The sequence below is a fragment of the Mastomys coucha genome, unplaced genomic scaffold, assembly GCF_008632895.1.
Source record: "Mastomys coucha isolate ucsf_1 unplaced genomic scaffold, UCSF_Mcou_1 pScaffold23, whole genome shotgun sequence".
Classification (NCBI taxonomy): domain Eukaryota; kingdom Metazoa; phylum Chordata; class Mammalia; order Rodentia; family Muridae; genus Mastomys; species Mastomys coucha.
The window spans coordinates 62,469,146-62,493,361 of record NW_022196906.1 but is presented as its reverse complement, the minus strand read 5'-3'; the positions used below and the strand labels follow the sequence as shown (position 1 = coordinate 62,493,361).

The 24,216-nt window shown below is 40.0% G+C and overlaps 1 protein-coding gene across 4 annotated transcripts in view; it reads right to left on the bottom strand.

Annotated features, from left to right (window-relative positions):
- Window positions 1-24,216, bottom strand: part of Vps13c (vacuolar protein sorting 13 homolog C) — a 159,062-nt gene that overhangs the window by 100,404 nt on the left and 34,442 nt on the right. For all 4 annotated transcript variants that reach the window (XM_031346005.1, XM_031346006.1, XM_031346007.1 and 1 more), the window contains 14 exons: window positions 22,509-22,568; window positions 20,500-20,580; window positions 19,674-19,731; window positions 17,475-17,602; window positions 15,434-15,540; window positions 14,281-14,452; window positions 12,465-12,527; window positions 9,084-9,210; window positions 8,498-8,592; window positions 5,423-5,565; window positions 4,623-4,815; window positions 3,388-3,502; window positions 2,648-2,784; window positions 1,702-1,825 (listed from right to left, as the gene is read on the bottom strand). In XM_031346005.1, coding sequence (XP_031201865.1) covers window positions 1,702-1,825; window positions 2,648-2,784; window positions 3,388-3,502; window positions 4,623-4,815; window positions 5,423-5,565; window positions 8,498-8,592; window positions 9,084-9,210; window positions 12,465-12,527; window positions 14,281-14,452; window positions 15,434-15,540; window positions 17,475-17,602; window positions 19,674-19,731; window positions 20,500-20,580; window positions 22,509-22,568 — 1,603 coding nt within the window. The remainder of the gene's footprint in view (window positions 1-1,701; window positions 1,826-2,647; window positions 2,785-3,387; window positions 3,503-4,622; window positions 4,816-5,422; window positions 5,566-8,497; window positions 8,593-9,083; window positions 9,211-12,464; window positions 12,528-14,280; window positions 14,453-15,433; window positions 15,541-17,474; window positions 17,603-19,673; window positions 19,732-20,499; window positions 20,581-22,508; window positions 22,569-24,216) is intronic.

Sequence of the window (24,216 nt, the reverse complement as noted above, 5' to 3'; positions counted from 1 at the left end):
CTTGACACTGAAGAGCCATCGCAGGCTCCCATCTCTGTGGCCCCATGTGCCCCAGACTCCCCACCCTTCGGTCAGCCTCTCAACTTTCGGGTCTTACAAGAAGGACTCTGGAAAGATAGGTTTTGCTTTGGGTCTCGCTAGGAATGGTCCATCCTATCTCCCCCTCTACTCAAAAAAGCCTAAGGCCATCAGCCCTGACCCACCCTGGCTCTCTCCCCACGACGAGGGACCTGGTAAGTCACAGACGGAGCTGGCATTAAGTCTTGACCGCCTAAGACAGGGCAGCCCCGTGTGGGGGGGTTGACCCAGTGACGGGTAAGAGTTTGAGCATTACCCTCTACCAGGCTCAGGCTCCCATCGTGAGACCTCAAAGATGAGGTTGAGAAGCCTCCTTCCAGGGCACTTCATTGTGATGGTCCAATTGACCTTATTACACAGACAAGGGGGAGATGTTGGGAACCATGAGAGCCCTGAGATAAATATCCTGCCCCAGCTAATTGAGAACCCGGAGATTAACATCCTGCCTGACAATCACAAGGATCTGGCTTGGCCCTGGGAAAAGAACATTCACGGAAATCCACACCCTCTCCACCTGTCATCCACCCCCTCCTCACCTGTCACACTGGAGCTCAACCCCAGAAGATTTTGTAACCCTCCATCTCCCTCCTTCCTCTCCCCCTCCCCTCCAAGATTTTTGCTTTTTAAATATGCTCGGCTGCACTAAGTAAACGGCTCTTGACAAGCAATGCTTCCTTGAGTCCGGTCGTCTCTCTCGCCCATTCTTTATTCACAGGTTGTGACCTTCCTCGTTCCCCCGAATAACGTGACCTGCAGGCCAGGTCAGAAAAGCTGTACTTAAGCAACAGAAAAAACTAAGGCTTTGAGAACATAAACTATTTAAGTCTTAAGAGCATATCTATAGAATGAATATCTGTAATAAAAACACAGTACAGCAGAGAGGAGATCTTAGTCAGATCTATGAATATGTACAAATATAGTGAGATATCCTAGGGATGGGACCCAACTCTACACACAAATCTAGCTGTGTAACTTAGCACCCACAGGGCATGTGGGCTTCTAGGGCAGCCCATCATATGAGATCCTATGTGGCATTATTCGTTTACGGCATCATATCAGCAGTTAAAATGTTTCAGATTTGGGAACATCTCACATTTCGGATTTTTTAATCAAAGAGTCTTATTGCAGTATTTTTAGATGTAGTGTTCTTTAAATATAAATCTCTCAGACATCTATAAAAGTAGTTATAATAATGCAAAATTACAGAGTGGACTAAAACACTAAGTACTTTCAAATAAATACAGCATGGAGAACAGGGAAACACCCCAACGCATTAGGACTGGAGAGCCAGAACCAACTGCAACTTCTGCTGTGTTCTGACACCTCATTGTCATGCTATAGACAGAGGCCACACACGAGTTTAGGTTCAAATGATGCTGGGTACCCTAGGATTAACAGGTTCATGTTGACCTCTGTTATAACTGTGGCATTCTGCATTGGGCCACTCCTACTGAGTTTTCTAAAGTGATCAGCAGGACAAGTGTACAAGGCAGTGTCTGGGACTGATGCCCATGAGCAAACAGACCCATGCATGCAGAGTGTCAAGTGCTAACAGTGCATGCACATACTCGACCAAAGGTACTGGAGCTAATCTGCCTGCCATGAGAGTTTACAGTGGCTGACCTGCTTTTGCAAAGAGCAATTGCACACTCTTTATTTCCACATCAAATTTGTCATACGCCTTGTCTATTATTTCTTCAAGGGATGAATTAGTCGTCTTCTGTGCACCTTGGTCTTTACTGTTGAGCTAAAATGGAGTGAAGGAAAAAAAACTGAATTTCTTTATATAACAGAAAAGTATACATATATATCAACATACTTTAGTCACATTTCAAAATTTCTAACTAAAGACAGGAGAGTGCCTAATTTCCTGGTGAATTGTAAGCAGTTCGTTAGGAGTGCATTATCTCACCACAAGTCTGTTACGCTTGAGTAAGAGATGCATCTGCAGTCACTGAGCCAGTTACACAGCTGTCTGCTTCAAATGATCTGTCCAGAGGGAATGTTCCTTCCTCAGCTTGACTCTAAGAGGTCCTGCCAACTATGGCTCAGCTCTCCTACTGCCCACCTTGAACTCTTTGCCTTCTGGACACTACCATGAACGAGGCCATCAGGACTCAGCTCCACCCTCTGCTTCCATTTCACAGATGGAAATAAGGTTCTCTTTGCCAGATGCTTAGACTCAATGAGATGAAAATTCAAAATCTCACTCTGGTTACTTAGAGCAATCAAATATACATACATACTAGTAGATAGATAGATAGATAGATAGATAGATAGATAGATAGATAGATAGATAGAGATAATTTTCTGTCAAAATGTATAGCCCTGAAATTGACACTGTAAAATTAAACTCTATAAACCATGAAAACTAAGATGGTTTCCATCAGGAAAACAGAAAAACTATCCATCCAGTTCTCAATGCCAAATTATTGTCATTAGAGGAATTTATAAGGAAATTTCTTAGTCTGAGTAGCCAAACAATACATATGAAATAAGTCTAGAATTAGTTTAAGTGAACTGAAGAAAATTACCAAGGAAAGAAAGAAAAAAGTACACATATACCTACCTGAAAAGTACCAAAATCTAAAATGAGAAGATTTGACTTTTCATGGTGAAAACCTGTCTGTGGAATTATTAGATAAGAAGGCTTCAGATTTATCCTTAAATCAAGAACTTTCCGAGTCTCAATGATATGCGTAAGTCCTAAAAGAAGGCCAGGAGAACAATGATGTAGTCAAGCTGTACACGGTGATACTACTAACAAAAAGACTAAGAATTTCACTTGAAAGATATCAAGTGGTGTCAGTCCTGCCAAAAGCTGCATTCTCAATATATATAAATACATATGTTACAGTACATCCTATATTAGTATTAGTATTTGGTATAGACATAGAATGATTTGCCACCTGATTGTTAAGCATCCTGATGAAATAGTCGGCTGGGTTCTTTAAAACCAAGCATGCACAACACCATGAACAAATCTGAAGCGTGGAGGTAGGGGGTCCTGTTCCACCGCAAGTCATTCTAAGGCTCAGGTTCTTGGCTGTCGTGCAGGAAAAGCATCTTCACCCTCCATTACTCTCTTCCCTTCTAACAAGTCTATTCAACTCTGAGTTAGCCATGTCCAATGTATAACACAGACCAATATTTAAAAGAAGAAATAAAAAACCTAAACTACTTTAAACACAATGTTTCCATTACGAAGAAATAAAACAACCTAAAGTACTTTAAACACAATGTTTCCATAATGATGGGCAGCCACATTTAGAGTTTAGCTGGTTCTGATAGGCACACTAAAGATTTCACCTGTAGCTGTTTTCTCTTTAATCTCTTCCAACTTCATCAATGTAGCTGATGTAATTTGCTCAAGATCCAACCCCTTATTTGACTGAAAGAATTCAACAACAGCATTGATAGTTTTCTGTAAAAGAATTTTAAAACACAACAGGTTATATGTTAAATCTATGTTATAAAGAATTCACCTCATTTTGAAGTATGGAATCCAAAGCTATTCTATGCTACTACTTCCTTTTCAGGAGTGAGAGACAACCACAGGCAAGGACCAGCCTAGTGAGTTTACTGGAGAGAGGAGAATCTGTATGTACCATGGCAGTGGCAAGATGTCTGAGTGGCCTGTGGAAGTGGCACCTGGCATGCCCTCAAGTTTCAGCCTCCAGTTAGAGAGGAAAGCCCATCCTTCATCACTGAACTTGGATCATGTCATACTTTGACAATTAGAAAAGGAACAGGGGAAAGCTATTCACTCTTACCTACATATAAAACGATTATAAAAATATGAAAGCTTTTATATGACAAAGAAAGTTCTGGAGTTGTACAAGAACTTAATACAGATGTGGCTGTGCTAAACGAACTGAACCACATTCCTAAAATGTGTAAGAGGGAAAATCTTGTCATGGGTATTACACTACAATGTAAAAATGTTTTCAACTTCATTTTATCATTGTGAGGGAGTGCTTGTGTGCATGTGAATACACATGTCACAGCAAATGTATGGAGATCAGAGGATAGCCCTGTGGAGTCAATCCTCTCCTACTGCCTTTACTTGGGTTCCAACAACTGAACTCAGATCAGCAGTCTTGCATGACAAGGGCATCCTTTCAGCCCTAAAAAAAAAAAAGAAAAAACTATTTAAATTTATTTTTTGTGTATGTATAGGGCATATGCATGTGTAATATATAATCATGTGTGTGTATGTGGCTGAGCACGCCCATGTTCACGTGCAGAAGACAGAGGAGAATATGCTGTCCTGTTCTGTCACTCTCTCCACTTTATTCCCTTTAAGCAGGGCTTCTCGTGATCATGAAGCTAGGCTTGAGGCCAACAAGTCCCACCAATCCTGCCCACCTCCTACAGTGCTGGGATGCAGGCACCTGACCACACCAGTCTTCTACTTGAATGCTGAGGATGCAGACTCAGAGCCTCGTGTATCACAGCACACTCAGTTTCCCCGTGCATTTACATAGTAATCCATCCCTCAGCCCTAGAAACAACTTCAGAAGTCGCTTTCTGCCTGCACTTACAGCATCATAGATGACCTCCACAGGCTGGGACTGAACGATCAGAGTCTGGTCAGCAGGACTGTTCTCAGGGTTAGTTTCAAACTCAATTTTGAGTAAGGACGATGTTGTGTCACCAATGGAAGCCACCAGTGATGGCACAATGTCTTGTTGTCGCAAGCCTGTGACGTACCAGTGTTCTAATTTTGCTTCTATCCTATCCAATGAGGAAAGAGCAAGCATTAATAGATAAGATTATAGCTATCCCTTTGAAAACTTCCCTGACAACTAGCCCTATGCCCAAAGTTACAGTTCTTCTTAGGCTAGCCTTCATTTATCTACAAAACCTGCTTTTGTTGCTGTGAGTCAGTGTCTCGTTAGCTACTTATCATCCAAAGGAAAAGCCTACATTAGTCAACTCCAGGACATGGCATAGGTTCCCATCACAGTGTTTAAACATAGACAAAGCTATCACCGTGTTTTCTACACCACTCCTGCATCTTCTAGCTGCCTCCTGCTTCTCTAGGAACCCTTCCCATCCAGCTGTCTATACCTCCTACTGCTTCAGTTACCATCCCCCACAACTGAGCCATGCAGTATACCTGAACCACTGCCACGGAGAAGACACTCTAAAGAAAACTCTACCTAACAAACACTTGCAGAAAGGAAGGAGGATAGAAAAGTGAGTTACACCATTCACAATAAAACATGTAAAACAAAAGAAATTAGTTAAAAGCTGTTTCTCTTCAGTATTCTTTCATGTTCCATAAAATTATATATTCAGGGTCTAAAACCATTAATGAAAATAAGTTCTTAAAACTTACTTCAATGCTTGTGCTCCTGGTCGCTGGGATACTTGGGTACCCAAGCCAATTATCTGGATTCTCAAGATTTCTGGAACATTTCTGTTTTCTCTTATTATAATGGAGGTGCTCACCAACTTCAGAGTCAGTATATTGGCCACATACTAAATGGGAATAAACAAAAACAGCATGCAAATGGCTGCTAGCTTTAATGGTTTCTCCTTAATTAAATATGGTGACTTATTAAACAACTCAACAAAGCTTGTAAGTTCCAGCACCTACATATGCTCCATGAATGACTAGAAAACTCAAAGAATGCCTATCGGACAGACAGTACACTTATATGATCCAAGTGTGTCTGCTTAGTTTTAAAGAAACAGTGACAGAAAGTGACAGAAGCAGAGAGTGCCCATTGAGAAGCCTTCACTTAACCAAGCTAAGCATCTCAGACCAGCACTCACACTGAAGAAAAGAAAAACTATGTCAAAGAAATACCTGCTGGATAGCTATAGAGACTGACACTTAAATAACACACACACACAGACACAAACATACACATACACACACACATACATACACACACATACACACACACAGACACACACACAGAGACACACATATACACACATATATACACAGACACACACACACCCAGACACACACACATAAAGATACACACACAGGCACACACATACGCATACATAGACACACACAGAGACACAGACATACAGACACAAGGACACACACACAGACACACACACACCCAGACACACACATAAAGATACACACAGAGACACACACATACACATACATAGATACACATACAGACACAGAATACAGACACATATACACAGACACAAACACACACACACAGACACACAGACACACATAAAGACACACACACATAGACACACACACAGACACACACGTATGCACGCACGCACACGCGCATGTGCACAAACACACATAGCCATTACATACAAATGTGTGTGCCCATGTGAGAATACTCCAAACTGAAAATACAGTTGGAACAGACAACCACTGGGAAGATGATACAGAATTTGGGGATGTATTTCTCCTCAAAGCATGTGAACTTTTGAAAGCATGAAGGCAGCCTGTGAAATGAGGCTATGCCAACATGTTAGAGATCAGCTCCTAGCACTAGGCATGGTGCTGATGAAGCACTCTCTAGTCTGGTTGAGACCCAGGAACCAACAGCTAAAGGGAACTGGAGGAGGCTCTCCAGATGACGAGTGGAGAGTCAGAAGTGCAGGGAGCTGAAAGGGGGACAGAAGACACCACAAAGGCACAGCTCACTTCCCAAAGGAGGATCTAGAGAGCAGTGGGGCAGAAACTACTGTAACTGATGGGACTTATGACATTCAAACTGTGTAAACAAAAGCAAGTATAAATTTATACCACAGTAAATACTGAAAACCTAAAATAAAGACTTAAAAACTTTCTCCACTGATGGCCCCTTGTCTCACATGAGCAACACTAACTAGACTTAGTGCGTTGTTAGAGTCAGGGAGGACAGTGGATGAAGGAAGAAAGAAAATAATAGTTGGGGGGGGGGAACATGTGGGGGATATGGGGCACATGGGATGGGGAAACAGGTGGATTTGATCATATTTCATTGCATTCATGTTTGGATTTCTCAAGAATAAAGGAAATTATACTATAAAAGTTTAAGTAAATATAAATGCCCTTCATTAATTAGAACATCATACAAAGGAACTGAGTAAACATACACATCACTATGATAGAGTACAGCTCACAAACAACAAGAACCAAACAGCAATAGGATTAGGGACTCAAAACTCTTAAAAATAAAAAAGAATTGAACAACCTAGAATTCTAAACACAAGGTAGGGGAGTATCCTTAAGACACTCAGGAAAATATTGCAAGCAGCTCTTCACTAGAGTGAAGAAAGAATAGGCATCCATCAAAAGAAGGGTGAAGTTCAGAGAGAGATCAATGAGCACACAAGATGTGACTCGCTGACACTCCCCATCTCCCCCAAATCACTGACTCTAAAAGCTATAACAAATGCAAAGGATAGGACATGAGCTGTAAGTCAATCCACAGAGCCCCACAGACAGCAATGGAAGGACAAACCTTACCCGACTTAAAATGGGCACTTATACATGAGCCAGGATGGCTAACAAGCCGTGGAAACATGCTCAATACTATTACTGGAGGATATAGATTTTAAAATACAGTGGGGTAGCACACCGTTCTCTTATTTTATGTTTATGGCTAAAAATAAACATAAAGAATGGCCATCACAGTGAGTGATGTTTAGGGAACTTCTTTTTTTTTAAATTATACATACATCTGCCCTGTCACCCAACAATCTCACTCCTAGGTACTGACTCAGAGGAAATGAAAACACAAGTTAAAAAGAAAGAAAGTGAAATAGAAATAAAGACAACCCAAATGCTTTTTAACAAAAGCATAAGTAAGTTCAGGTATCTTCAAATAATAGAACCATACACAGCAATGAAAATGAGCAAAATATATTAGGTGCAACAGTAGAGATGATTCCACTAACAAAGCCAGACAGGAGAAAAACATGGTTTGTGCATCCATTTACAGAAAGACAAAAAAAAAAAAATATGCAGAACAAAACCATGGTATCTATAACAAAACACAAAGGGAAATGAAGAAGTGCTTGTGGGAATAATCAGGACACAGGTTATCTCTGGATAGAAAGGAGGGGAGGTGTGAGAGTCTAGGATGGCTGCAATATTCTAAACTTTGACACCAGAAGTCACTGCAGCCAGTGACTTTTCAGCCTATCAAATAAGCAGGCCATTTTTGATTTGTTCCCTCTTGTTAAATGTTACAATCAAAGTGTTTTGAAGACTGAACTGCACACTCTAACAAGACCCTATACCAGGTTCTCTCTCACTCAGTCAATCAAGCAGTCCTACCGTTGAGGAATTTTGACCGGTAAGGCCCCAGAACAGCATATGGCAATGAAACTGAGAACAACATATGTACAGTAGCTACTCACAATATCAGTAATTTAACCCAACTCAAGGTAATCCAGCAAGTGAATGAAAACACATGTGAGGGCAGCTTACACCTACCTGCTTGGGCAAAGCCAAGTTGTAGGTGCTCTCACTGTACCCAATGGCAGTGAAGAGCTTGTCTTTTTCCTCTGGAGTCATAAGGTCATCGATGGCTATGAGACAAAATAGTCATTTAGGAAATGAATGGCTTCAGTTTTACACATAATTTTTTTAAAGTCTACAGATAAAAATGCTAAAAGCAAAAACAGCCACCTAATTCCCTCTAAGACACCACTCTGGCTTAATTAAAACAATTAAGCCTGTTATTGTGTTATTTGCCCATTTGTGTTAAGAATCTGCAAAAAGACACTCACTGTTAAGGAAATTCAGTTTTCATATATATATTTTTAAATTCCCTAAAATTTTCAAAAATAAACTTGTCTTTAAAATCCATCTAAAGCCTAACAATAAGGAATGTTGAATGCTTGAGACCTCTAAGCATAAACACATTAAATTTCTCACAAGCCATTTTTCAATCTCCAGGTAGATACACAGAGCAATTATGTGGCCTGTCACATCATTGCTGTGTGCCTCTGAAGGCCGTGTGGGACAGAATGTGCATGGCTTTCCTTGTCAGGTCGGTGAGTTTGGCCTTGAGACTTACTCTCAGGGACTGATGACTCCTCATCTCTCTTCTTAGATTCTTTCTTTCCCCAAAACCCACTAAACCAGCCACGCTTCTCTCCTGCCTCCGCAGACTTTTTCCTTAATTTCTGCCCAGAATGAATGACCTGAAAAATGAAAACTGATGATTAATTCAAAAGAAACACTCTGTTCACTGGCAAGTATACCCATGATTCGCTCCAATGGAGTAAGACAGGAGAGGAGGGCAATCATTTCTTTCTGAAATGAACCTCACAGGATGGCTTGGATAGTGTGGTCTACAGATAACCTACTTCTTTTTTTTTTTTTTTTTTAAAGATTTATTTATTTATTATATGTATACAATGTAGCTGACTTCAGACTCTCCGGAAGAGGAAGTCAGATCTCTTGTTACAGATGGTTGTAAGCCACCATGTGGTTGCTGGGATTTGAACTCAGTACCTTCAGAAGAACAGTCGGTGTACTTAACCGCTGAGCCATCTCTCCAGCCCCGATAACCTACTTCTTATACCTACTAATAGAATTTAAAGATGGCACACTGCCTAGCCATACCTGAGACTGCGAGTGAATTTCTCTGTGTACTGTAATATGCAAGCATTTAAGGAGACACTAGAATTACAGGTTTGAAAGATGAAAACAGTTCTTAAAATGAAGATGCTCCTGCATCTGAAATGTATCATTCTAAGAAGCACGTTTCAGAATTTACACCCATTACTGGTTTGCTAAGCTGTTCATGGTGGGATGGAGAGATAGTGACAGAAACAGCTCTCAAACCCCATCTCACCTCCTGCTTCAGATACAGCCTACCATGTTTCCTACTCCTCCTCCTAGCCTACTTTTTCAGAAACCAGAAAACAAGTATGGGTAAAGAAGTAAGTGAGTTAGACTCTACCATCAGTCTCTGATCTTCAACAATCTTCAAATTCACTTTTAAGGGAATTTCCAATGGATAATAAATCGTTAACATATTTAAGTAATAAAAAGTAGAACAATCCAAAAGAGAAGTTAAAGGGAAAAAGTAAGTTCTAAGATGAAAGAGGATGTTTGATGACCAAATATAAGGCTAAACATATAAGAGAAAATGTCCAGTGTTTGTCCTAAATCACCTGTGAGTGCAAGCAAGCATTCAAGAGTGAAGAGATATGAAGGAGACAGGAAAATACATCAAGATATATTAAATGGGGTATTTTCATTCTAGCATTAACATATATGTGCACATATACAGAGTGTTTATATAATATACATTTTTATAGATGTTTACATGTATGTATTTGTGTATAGTCAGAGTAAGTGAAAAAGAGAGACAGACATGTCATCCAAAAAGAAGAGAAGAAGAAATATTATCTGAAAGCGTTCTACACGCGTAAGCGTACATCTCTGAGTCAGCTCAGCTGCCACTCAGGCGTGTCTATCACAGGCAGCCATAGCGGGCTGGGGTGCTCCCTGCCTAGAAGCCTCTCTGCCTGAATTTGGAGCTGTGTTAATAAAGCTTCCCTCCTTCCACTCAGCAACACCCATGGTCACCTCTGAGTGTTTCCCATCCCTCTAAGCAGAACAGCAGAAGGCTTATGGTCTCCTCCCTAATTCCTCAGGTGACTTTCCCCAGTCTCACACATCTAACCCATCCTGAATTTATACGTGCGTGCAGCAGACTTCTCAACTCTGAGTTCACACTGTTGTATCTAATGTGAACTCCAGATCTACTCACAATGCATGCCAGCTGCTCCACCCAGTCTTCCTCATCTTGTTTGAGGACAGATCTATACTTTCAACTGTTGATACCAAAATAAACCAAGGCTTTTTAACTCTCTTATCTCTAGCCTGTCTCAGGTAATATGGGCTCTGCCTTCAAAACACCTAGACTCCTGCACATTCTATTCCCTCCACTGAGGGAATTCTTCTCCCCTGTTGAAGTCTGGTCCTTTGCTATATATAATAGTGCTAAACACTGGCCTCCAAGGCTTGGCTGCCATGCATAACTTGCTCCTTAATTTACAACTATTGGTTGAATAAAGATGGTGACAGCCTATAGCTGGGCAGAGCTGGGTAGGTGGGGTTTCAGTTCCCAGGCTTGGTATCTAAAGTAGGACCAAGAAGAAGGGGAAGTAGAAACTGGAGAGAGGAGAAAACACCATGGGGTAAGAGACTGCCTTGTGCGTTAGCCAGTTGGAGTAAGAGTGGCCCACGCAGAACATGGCAAGTCATATCTCAGGGTTATTGGCAGGAAACCCGAGTGAAATTAAATACCTACTCACTCCCCTGCCACCCCTCACTTGTTAGCTCAGTGGCCACTGGCCTCCCTATTAGTAACCTCCTGCTTTCTCCTAGAGCTGTTTGCAAAGCAGCCAGAATGAGTTCTAAAGAATCCCCAATTATAACACCCTGTTTCTCAAATTCAATATTAATGACTTGCCACTTCAAGCCAAAATCCATTGCTGCTTAAAAGATCCCACACTGCCCTGGTGACCTCCCTGTTCCCAGCAGTACCACCTCCACTCCATCCTGCCACTTCCTGTAAATCACAGTGGCCGCCACCCTCCCCAGGCCAAAAGCCATTAATTGGTACAGTCTATTCTTTCCTCCTGAGTCAGCAATGCCCTTGGACATCTTTCTGGTGTCTCTCTCAACCTCCTTGGGTCATCAGTCCAATCCTTTCTGAGTGAAGTTTACTCTGCCCTCCTAGTTAAAACTGCAATCCCGGTGTTCATCACTGCCTAGCTACAGCACCCTCTATATTCCTGCTATTTGTCTTTAATTGTGTATTTATTATCCTTCTCTCCCTTTCAAAGGGATTTCTTTATTTTGCTCACTTCCATATGCTAATACAAATGATAACAAGAAAGATGGAAAAAAAATAACTTACATACTCATTCCATAACAGGCTAAGTGTTTTAAATGAATTATCACAATAAGCACAAGATGCAAGTTACATTGTATAAATGAGAAAACCAAAGCACAAAGTGTCTAGTTATAAAACCAAAAGCCTGCAAAGCTCGGAGCGTCTGACCCTCAAGTCCACACACTTAACTAGAATCTAGAATGATAGAAATTTGTTAAGTTTTTGCTAAGTCATAAGGAATAGCATGTGCCTGATGTCAAATGTTAACTGACAGTTCCGGACTGGCTAGAATGATGGGGAACTTAGATTTACTATGCTACAAAGTTTTGATTACACAGTTTTAAAGCTCTTCCTTCTCATGTTAACAGCTTTTTTCCAGTTAGTTTTCCCCAGAGACAAAATGAAACAATAAGGAGCCATCCCTATTCTCATTAGGGTAAATCTTAGCAGCTTCCCATAAGACTCGGATTTCTTCATCCTGGGCTTAAAGAAGTGTATTAACTCAATGAATAAAGAGTAAAGTCACTTAGGCAAAATGATTACCTCAACTTGTGCTTGTTGTCTCACTAAAACTATGTTAAAAACATCTAGACTCTTCTCCAGGTCCTGCAAAACAAGAGAAAAAAACGATTATATAAAAAATATACCCTATGACTGACACACTCATCTTGGCCATACCAACATTGGCAGTGTGCTAAGGAAAGTAGGAGCTAAAACATGCTTTTAATTATTTTAATTTTGATAGTAAGCAAAGTAAATCTTACACAAAGTTAAATCCTTACTCAACAGTGTGAAAATAAAGCTTTTTCTGTGAGATATTATAGATAACTGCACATAAAAATAAGAATGTTTTCAAAGGGAACTATGCTGGGGCTGAAGAGATAGCTGAGGCTTCAAGACCACTGGCTGCTTTAACAAAGGCCCCAAGCTTAGTTCCCAGCACCCAGCTACCTGTAACAGGAGACTGGATGTCCTTTCTGATCTCCACAGGCACCAGGCACACATGTGGTGCTCAGGCATACATGCATGGAGGACACTCACACACATAAAATAAAATAAATACATCTTTTAAAAGGTTTTCTTTTTATTTTTATTAAAGGAGGGGATTGTAGAGCTAAAGAAGCACTGAAAAACAGCACTGCACTCCCTGCAAAGACTGGAGTTCAGTCCCTAGCACCTACATCTGGCAGCTCCCAGTCACCTGCTGACTCCAGCCCCAAGGCAGCTGATGCCCCTTCTGGCCTCCTCCAGTGCCTGTACGCATTTGTACAAGCAATCACAGAAACTTGCATATATACATAAAACATTTTAAAGGCATAAAACTTAAAGAAGAATAAAAACTAGAGAGCAGTTTTAGATATTTTCTTGTGATCCTTACTTCTTACTCTCCTCTTCTGTATTATTTAATAGATATTATATCATTACTTTAAAATATATATAAATTACTCAAATCACCAAGTAGACCACAGGAGAAACTGAGACTCTAACATTAATTAGACGACCTGAACCCTCGTGAATTTGTTCATACAGCCATCAGAACTATAGGACAGGCACTATTATCACTTTATTCCTAAGAAGAAACATGAGCAGCTGAGAAACCTGTCTGTGTGTCTCTGCCAGAATACCTGGTAAAACACCAAGCACCTGAGTCCCAATCTTTGTCCCCCACATCTATGCCCCTCCTGTATCACACTGGTCACTCTCATGGTTAGCACCATGAAAACCTCCTGGTCACACCACAGGAGTCCAGCCAGGTCTTATATCCCAACACAGTGACTGAATGGCAGCCACAGCCACCACATGTTATTAAGCAAATTCTGTGCTCAGAGCACGAGTAAGACTCCCAGTCTTTCTCAGTGAAAAGGTGTTTTCATTTGTTTTGTTTATAAACAATATTTTAAGCTCTGAAATGGAGAGAAGAGAATTGTGTAAGTGTGCAAATTTTTATAACAAATAAGATCTAACAAATGAACTAATGTCCATTTTCTAAACAGTATTAGGAAAACCAGACACATTTTCTCAAATAGCCTGTAGTAGTTTTGCTATATATGTGACATGCTAGGGAAAAGGGATTGTTGGTTAATAAAAAGAAATAAAAAAGGAAGGAAGGACACTCTATTTTCTTTGTCAAATTATATTCTAATTCAAAACAGATATATAAGAATGTTAAAGGAGCTGCGTGTAGTGGTGCACTCCTTTAATCCCAGCACTTAGGAGGCAGAGACAGACAGATCTCTGTGAGTTCGAGGCCAGCCTGGTGTGCATAGTGAGTTCCAGGACAGCCAGAGAGCTACAGAGTGAGAGACAGAATATTAAAAGATAATTAGAAGTTAGCAGTACTAAAATATGCAAAACATACCTGAATTTGTTTCTGTATTTCTTCTGAGACTTTGGTTTGTGTTAACTTGGTTTTGTAGGCCATTTTGTAACTCTTGAGTAATTGCCTGTGGTTTTTTATGTTACTCCATGACCACGGCTGAGTATATCTTCTTATATGGACTTCAAGAACAGAATCAATAGCATATTTCCACCTGAAGTCAAATTTTGTTAATGTACATGTGAGTATAAAGATGCAAGAAAACAGTTTAGACTTCCCAGAGATGCCACACTGTTGATTTTGTTGTTGATGATCTTTACCATCTATAATAACTCCAACAGTAACATTGCAAGACCCCAGTACAACTCCCTGGCCTAAATAGAGTAAGCAAAGGAACACTCCAGGAGGAGGATATGCCAAAGCAAAACCACAGTGGCACAAAATGACACATGTGGAAAAGAGTACAGTCATGTGTTTCATAGCAACTTCTTGTTAGATGGCAGACCACAGCCAGCACAATGGCTTATTATTTCATGCTGGCATAGCTATTTTAGTTCCCACTGCATGATACCCACACGATCACGAAATGCATTTCACACATGCACCTCTACTTCTAAGTGAAACATGGCTATAGGCTGTGTTCTTATAACCTTGAGTCCATGTGGAAAACTGACAAGACTTTAAAAAACATGTTCGAAGTCTTGAATGCTAAGATAAACTTTAGAAGTCCAGAAGAAGAAGATCAAATGAGGTGTTAGGGAGGGTAGAGGGAACCAGCACAGACAAAAAAGATCTCTCTTTTCTTATTGTTTTGAAATGTATAGACAATAAGGCCTTAAAGGTTTCTTAACTCTGAAGGCCTTGACTATATGATTATTCATTTCTCAGATTAAAAAAAAAAAAAACAGAGTAATGTGATGGCTTTGTGCTCAACCGCCCAGTGAGCAACATAAGAACCTGAAGTTGCATCCCCAGAATGCAGGAAACCATTGGGTTCACCAGGACATAGCTGCAGCCCCACTGTTGGGGCAATGGGGAGGCTAGGTTCAATGAGAGACTTTGTCTCAGAAAGTAGGAATGAGAGAACCAATCAGGGAAGACATCCAACATCCATCTCCACTCTCCATGCATACTCACACAGGCAAGCGCATCTTCATATACCACACATTGGGGGTAGGGGTTAATTCTAACTTACCATTGCCGACAGTTGGTGTGAAGTGGCAAGCAAGGTTTATACTTCCTGTATGGCACATTCCTCACCATATAATCCAGTGACTCCAAAAAGTCAATCATACTTAAATACTATTGAGACAAGAAAAAAATTAGATTTGTAACAGTGAACATATAAAGATTAGATTTGATTCTCTTTTTCTAGAGAACTCCAAAAATCTCTGATAATTCAACAATATAGTAACTATACCTGATTAAACATGACATTACCAATTAGAAATTATAGCCCAATACTTTAAGTTTTTATAAAAAAAAAAAAAAAGAACTGTACTGCTATTTAAACTGTCACATAACCAGTAATACACACCCCATTTTCAGATATTCTAAAATGGAAAAAAGATATGTATCTTAGAAATGATAAAATTGTATGTCTCCCAGTGTTGACTGTATTTGTGTTTCTGAGCCTGCCTGCTTTTCCTCTGGAGCTCATTTTTGCCACAGCTACAGTAGCTAGTTCCCAAAATGCTCCAGAAAATCAATGTATAACTAAGCAAGCTGAAGTTATTTAAGCACCAACTTTACTACCAACACAACTTTGTATTGTATAGGCCTAACAAACAGTTCAAATAAAAAGAAACACACAAGGAGAGGGGTGGATGACCACAGGCTCAGCTAGAGAAAGGGCTAGCCTCTTTTGAATCTTCCTTAATGCAATTCTACCTAAAGGCTGTGTGACAAATGTGTCTAGCCTAAACTTCAACAATAAACTGTATCAAAGATTGCAAAGACATAAGGGAGAAAAGATACAAAATACTAGTCATACTTTATATTCACAATGTTATAAAATAAAATTGTAGAAATATTATGTTAAGTAAAATAAATTATTAAGGTTTGTTTTAAGCTAGGCATGGTGGTACACATCTATAGACCTAGCATTCAGAAAGCTAATACAGGAGGGTTGCAGCAAGTTCAAACCCATCCTGGACAATATATTGAGTTCCGTCTAGACCAGGCAAGACTAAACAGGAGAGTAGTTACTTTCTCCTTTGGTAATGTAGCTACTAGAAAACCTAAACTGGCAAAAGCCTTTTATACTCTATTAAACAACACTAAAATAAAAGCCGGGTTCTCATCCTCTCAACTCAGGACTTCAGCTCTGCTATCCAAAGGCTCTGGGCATATGACCACACTTGGAAAACAAACAGAGGAAAAGCAATTGCTCTAAAAATTAAAGGAATGGTGCTTGAGTGTCTGCTATTAAAAACTGAGGTGATGAGGTTAGAGAGATGGCTCAGTGGTTAGGATCAGGGGCTGCTGATACAGAGGACCCGAGTTTAACTCCAGCACCCCTGTGGCAGTTCCTGAGATCTAACACTCTCACTTTATCTTCCTAGACTCCTGCAAGCATGACTGCCCATGTATTCACAGAGCTCACACACTATATATAAGTACAAATAAATAAAATTGTTAAAAACTGAAAAAGTAGCTGGTAAGATGGCTCAGGGGTTAGAGGCTTACACCAAGCTCCACAGCCTGAGTTCAGTCCTCAAAGCCTACAAGGTGGAGGGAGATAAATGATTCCTTCAGGTTGTCCTCTGACCCCACACAACATGCACACATGCATGTACACACACAACACACACACACACATACACACACACACATATACTTTCTCTCTTTCTCTCTCTCTCTCTCTCTCTCTCTCTCACACACACACACACACACACACACACACACACACACACATATATACACACTGCTAAAAGATGAGAAGAAAAATAATGAGAGAAGAAAAGCATACTGAAATTCTACAACTATGATTTCAAAGGGAATAGCATCATCAGTACAGTTTAATAAGATCAAGTATAGTTTGGGGAAAAGATCATATTCATGGAAACTATTTGTCTGAAATCTTTCTTTCTTAAAAAATTCTTTCCATTTTTTTCATTAAATGTCAACAGAATGAAACAAAGGCACCACCACACCATAGAGAATGACTAATGACAAGCACAAGAGCAATCAGGATCCAGAGCTGATGAAACCAGAGTTGCCCAATGGAACCTTACCTGAGGCTTCGTCAGCTCAATGGCAATATTCTGTACCTCTACGTTCCCATCGAGTTTGGGTGTTTTGAGCTCTGATTCTGCACCAGGATTCATGTAGAGTTTTGCAGAGGCTGATATTGGCTGGAAAACTGGTATCAAGTGGGAAGACGTAAGATAGACTACATGCTCTTAACTATGAACAACTATAAATAATTATGAGAATATTATACATTGAAAGTAAAAAAGTAAATGCTATGAATATGAAATAAAACCACTATCAAGAAATATGCAAGGCTTATAACCTCACAGAAACAGAGACAGCATGCACTGGTCCAAGCCAGATGGGGTCCCAGCACTGAGAGGGGGAAGTGGATGTGAGCTCCCAACCCTAACCAAGTATCTATTTCCAACTGGCAACCGCTCACAAAGGAAGAATTTGTCTCTCCAAGGGAGTCTCATATACAAACAACACTTGAAGGCAGGTCCCGTGCCCAGTAACAGGTGGCGGCACATCACTAACAGGTGGCAGCACATCACTAACTCTCGAGCATCTTTGGGAGTTTATTTTTGTCTCACTATGCTTCATCTGGGCATTTTTAACTTGACTGGTCTTTTGAGTATATGTTACAGTTTCTAATTTTGTGTGTTTATGGCTCTCCTGTGTGTGCTGTGTCTCCGCGTGTGTATGTGCTTCTCCTGCTTCTTCTTTGTTTTTTGTCTGTTTTTCTGTTTTGTTCCATTCTTTTGGTTTTGTATTTGCCTGTTTTTTAAAGAGAGAAAAAGAACCACAGAGGTGAATGGATGGTGATGTAGGGAGGACCTGGGAGGAGATGAGGGGGTAAAACAGTGATCAGAATATATTATATAAAATTACCTATTTTCAATCTAGAAAGAGAAATAGACAGAGAGAGAGATGGAGAAAGAGAAACTAAGAGAGTGTGTGCAAGAGAAAGGGATATATAAGGATTTAGCAAGTTAGGTAGCTAACTAACTTGCAAGTTAGGTAACTTGCTAGTTAACTCCAGTCTTCATGGTTACCTGGGAGTCGTGTGCTCCCAGGTAAGGAGAATATGGAACCAGATAGTTCCTGTCTGTAGCTGGGTTTCTCTATGATTTAATAGTTTTATTGTTCATTTAAAATATTAAAACAAGGGGAGAGATATAAATCTAACTTTTTTCTTAATAATTGACAAAATTTAGAAATATAAATAAATAACCTAGGAAGAGATGACCAGTATACTGTTTTCAAGTTCATCATATTCAAACAACTACCAAAAAACTATAAAGGCTTAAGGATAAATGACAGTAAAAACTAAAAGTCTGCTAGGGTTGATGATAGTAATACATTTTAACTATAAATAGTATCAAGTCCATATAGATGTATTTATTACCTTATGATAAGTATTACTTGTACTAAATTGTATAATGTTTTGACTGACTTATGTGGTTCATAACTGCCTGAGAATTAAGATGAATATTTCTAAACTATTTTTATTAATGAAGCAAATTTTTTACAAACTTCAAATTTTTGTCATTATTCAAGTGGATGAACATAACAGAAAGTGCCATCATCTAAAGCAATGAGCTACTAAGGACAGGAGGAAAACCTCGGAGAATCAGGATAACCGGAATATGGAAAGAAACAGACGTGAAAGCTAAGGGCGACTATAAAGAGGTTCACTGAATGAAAACAAACTCATAGCTTTCTGGACAAAACTGAAACAGGAAAGCAGATGCAGTAAACAGATAAGCAGGCAACTCTGTCAGAGAAAGAAGGAGAGGCTGCCAAACAAATACAAACTTCACTTTAAAAAATACCCAGCCTGATTGGTTTACACTGCTAGAGATGACATGAATACCACAATCCCAGAGATTCCAAAAGTGGGCAGGGAAAAAAGAAAAAAGAAGGGGGAGGGGGTGAGGGAAGAGAAGGGAGGGAGGAGCCCAAACCACAAGACCAAGAACTCCACAACAAGATAAAAGCACATGGAGTCAAAAGGAGGCTGGCTGCAGGAGTGAGCCCCAGCTCCTCTGCCTCCCCCATCATTCTCCAGGACTGTGTAGCTATGGTCTAATCCTAAGGAGTTACCATCCAAACGTACATGTGTGGCCAAATACCATAAAATTAACACATTCTGTTTGTTAAAGTAACTTCATTTAGAAAAGTGGAAACATTGACCTCCATGTCTCTTCCATAGAGGAACTCTCCCTGATACTCACTGTACTGATGGTCTGGGGGGATGTTTGTACTTGTAAGAATTTCACGTTTCAGTTGATCCTAAGGAGATTTAAGTTAAGAACAAAAGAGAAACACAGTTAGCTACACGTACCAAAAATTAAAAAAAAAAAAAAATGGTTCTCACTTCTGTACCTTCATTGTTCTCTTACTAATAAATACCATGGGAAAAATATGCAGTATAAATGTACAGGTATTTTTCTTTATAATAAATACACAATGACCTAAATATCTAAGAGCATAATATTACACTCCTCTCTATGAAAACCACCTAGAGACAGATAGACATCTACAACATCCTAGTCAAAGGCTGAGTCTCTGTTAGAGTCTGAATGTTTATCTAGTCTAGAAAGCATGGCTATTCTGCCTCTCTCTTCTAACTGAAGAAATAAAACACTGGGCTCAGTACACCAAATCACTGGACCGTCGCTAACCATGCAGGAAATCATCATCAGAGCTATTTGAAGGCTTGAAGACACGTGCTCCAGGGCTGACAGGTGGTATCCTCACAACTCATAATCCTTCTTCATAGGAAACAGCATAAGAGCAACACCAAAAATGTGTCTGAACAACCACCGAGGGTGCTGTAACAGGCTCCCTGTCACCATCAGGTGAACGGTTTCAAAAAGATCTTCAGAATCAGAGAGCTCTTCTGAAGAGACGGAATGAAGTTCAAAAGTTTTTTCAGACTTTTGATTTAGTGCTAGGCCAGTTAAACAAATGACTGACAGCCTGTCCTCACTAAGGACCTCCCCTTTTAAACACACTTAGGGTGTGCAGTCAGCGTGTCCAGGTAAAAACTGAAATTACCAAGATGTGCTCCCTCGATCCATGGTAAGACATGCAGCAGCCAACATTCCAATAGGCGCTGAGACTGTCAAGCTTCACGAGCTGTGCAAGGGAAACGCAAGTGGTCAAGAAAGCTCCCTAAAAGTGTACAGCAGCATTCAACAACTACCCTTGGTACAGCATTCCACAGCTACCCTCGGTACAGCATTCCACAGCTACCCTCGGTACAGCATTCCACAGCTACCCTCGTGTTCACCGAAACTCTTAAAGGAAAGAAGCTAGCCAAAAATGAAGGAGAGTGTATACATAAGACTTCAAGTTTAGCATTTGTTAAATTTTCTTAATGTTGTTTGATTTTAAATTTTAGCCAATCAGGATTCTGGATGATCTACATATGACTACTCTTGAATTTAAAAGAGCAAATGTTATGTTTTTTTTTCTTTTTTTTTAATCATTTTATTTGTTTACATTTCAAATGACAATAAATGTTATGTTTTAAATTGGCTGTCTTAATTATTTGTTAAATAGCCTATTTCTGAATTTTTAAATATCACTTGTAGCTTTTTGACAGACTTAGGTATCAATGTGAGAAACATTTTTTAAATTATGTTTCTAGGAACACATTTTCAGGAGATTCACATTCATCCAATTATCATATAGTAAAAATTTAGCATCTAACAGACTGTTTGCTAAGATAAGAAAATACAAGTTCCCTCCAGCATTATCAGTGGCTGAGCTGAGGAGGACTGTGGGAAAGGGCCTTACGGCAATAGAGCTGGCAAAGCTACAGACTGCATATGTAGCTGCCGTGAAGCAGCCACGCTTATGAACTGTGTCAAGCCCTGACAAGCCCTGCAGGTAAACACAGAGCACACCTGCTCACTTACGCACGGTGTTCAGCTTACCCACTTCTCTTGCCTGACCACAAATTATTCTTTCTGCATCTAAGACCTCAACTGGCTAGTCTTACATGAAATACCATCTGGGAGGTTGCTTGTATCCAGACCCTTCACTTGATGGATGAACCTAAACTTCCGTGCAGATAAATGATCATAGAAACTCATTGTAAAAGCAGAATCCAAACTAGATCTTAGACTTTTATACTCCTGACTCATCTTTATTAACAAACTACAAAGACAATGTAAGTCCTTATAGTCCAAGGCATTTTAGGCTCACTTAGTCACCCATATTTTCCCTAATGAGCTAACTTTGCCAAAAAACACGTCAACCCTATTAAAATACTTCTGACACTCAACAAGGTTTTATTTGTTTGTGCTTTATGAGGGAGATTGTTAAACTCTCAATTAGTATGATATACCTAAGTCTGTCAAAGGCAACAAGTATTAGTTTAAAATTCAGAAATAGGTTATTTAACACATTGATTAAGATAGCCAATTTAAAATATAGACTCTTAAACTCAACACTGGTCATCTGTAGATTACTCAGAACCCTGATTAGCAAAAATCAATCAAATTGATTCCATAAATATATTAAATGTCTAAAGACATCTTAATTTTTAACCTTAAAATGTTAAAAATAAGTAAATTACCACACTAAGAGGTACTATCAGGATGCCCACAATTGTGTGCGCAATATTCCCTAGCATGACACTTGCTAGTTTTTTTTTCATAAACACAAAAGTTGTCAAGTTTCTTCTAAATACCAGCATTTTATATGGCCAGAAGCAGTTCCTAAGAGTTGGATCATTTACTATAAATCAAATATGCTTATATTTACTCCCACACCTTCCCAAAGTTCCTGAGGCTTTAGATGTTAGTTTTGATCTATCCTTAAAATGTACTTAACACTTTTGCAGAGTTTGCATTGAAATGACTAAATGATCACATTTTGGGGCAAAGTGAACTGAGACATCTGTCCAGGCTGGCCCCGATGGCCGGTGCTGACACTGCTGCTCTCTCCTCCCATCCGGCTGAGCAGATACTTCAGTTCTTAAAGATCTTATTCACATGAGCACAAAAACTGATCCCCACCAAGAGGTTCTAGAACCCCGTAGACGAAAAATATAATACCTTATATATGATTTTTTCTGCTTCATTTAAAATGCATGGAGTCCAGTGTTCATTAGTCGTCTAAAACGAAAAGGTCAACTCTTACAAAGCAGTATGTATCAAACACACTCTAGCATTTGTGAGTAATAACCAAATAATTTAGAAAGAAAAGTGGCCAGCCAGCCAGCTCAATGAATAAAATCATGTGCCACCAAACTGGACAACTCGAATTCAACCCCAGGGCCCACATGGTAGAAGGGGAAACAGATTCCTACAAGTTGCTCTGATTTTCACAAGTGTGTTGTGGTGAAGAGATGCCCCTCCCTTCTCTCAAACACACACACACACACACACACACACACACACACACACACTTTTACAAAATAAATGTTGGTTGTTTTTTTTTTTTTAAGTTTAAAGCATACCTAGGTAGTGTCAGGTAAGGTTAGCTGTTTCTTTATATATTTATATAACAAAAAGAAGCAATGAAAGTTAAACTTGAAGGAACTCTTTTTCAACCAGGTCCTTCTATTTAGAAAATTATTGCTGGGTTACTATGTGTTTGAATTCACATACATGAATAAAGACAGGGAGCTCGTATGTACATGTGCAGAAGATACATATTCCTGAAAACTAAAAATTGCTGTGGGGTAGGATGGAAACACAGTGGTATGTAAGTCAGCACAACCATGGGTGCAGTGCGGCCTGGCTGACAAGGCCAAGTACTAACATCCACTAGGGGGCATTGCTGACAGACTGCATAAAAGCTTTCACAAGCTGAAGAGTCAGAAGGAACTGAGTGGGAGTCAGACAAGGAAAGCACACAGTTCTCAACAAGCCTGGCTGAGGCGGGCGGGGCTGGAGAAGAAGAGGTGGTTAGAGTCAGGCTGGGATGGAAAGGTAAGCAGAGCCTTTCCTTGTTTTGCTGTGACGAAGAGACAAGAATGTTTAAGACTGGCATGATAGCACACGCTTTTACTACCAGCACTCAGGAGGCAGAGGCAGGAGGATCTCCATGAGTTCAAAGCCAGCCTAGTCTACTGGATTGAGTTCCAAGCCAGCCAGACCTACATAATAAGACTCTGTCTCAAAAAACCAAAAACAAAAACAAAAGCAAAAAAAAAAACAAAAGTGTTTAACTGCTTATAGGAAGATATAGGGAAGAAAAGCAAGTTGATCTGGAAAAGAGGACAGAAAGCAGGAATGTGGCGACAATGAGACCTGTAGAGACACAGGACCTAACGTGGAAGCAAGGCTGTCACTGAGAAGACGAAAGGAAGAAGGTGTATACTCAAACAAAGCAGCAGGCTTCCAGACAGCCTCTTATCAGCGAGGCCCTGCAGCTGAAGCAGGACAACGAGCAGGACACTTGAGACAGACTCAATCTCACAAAACAAAAAAGGGACGCTCTCTGAAGCCCAGCTCAGTACCTGGGATAACAACACGCTATCCCAGTTGACACAGTAAGATGGAGAATGAGGGAGGGTGTTAATAAACTCTGAGGAGAAAGTAAAAACAGACAACAAAGGCAAGACACTCCCTCACATGAGTTCTAAAACTTGAGTAAAATTAAGGTTCAAAGGGAATAGCTACACTGGCAAACAAAACAGTAGGAGCTCTGAGCAAAGACTGGGGACTCACAACCGCACACAGTGCGACCACTTGCACTAGTACGCCTTACAGACCAGGCGGAATGCTTGCACTAGTACGCCTTACAGACCAGGCGGAA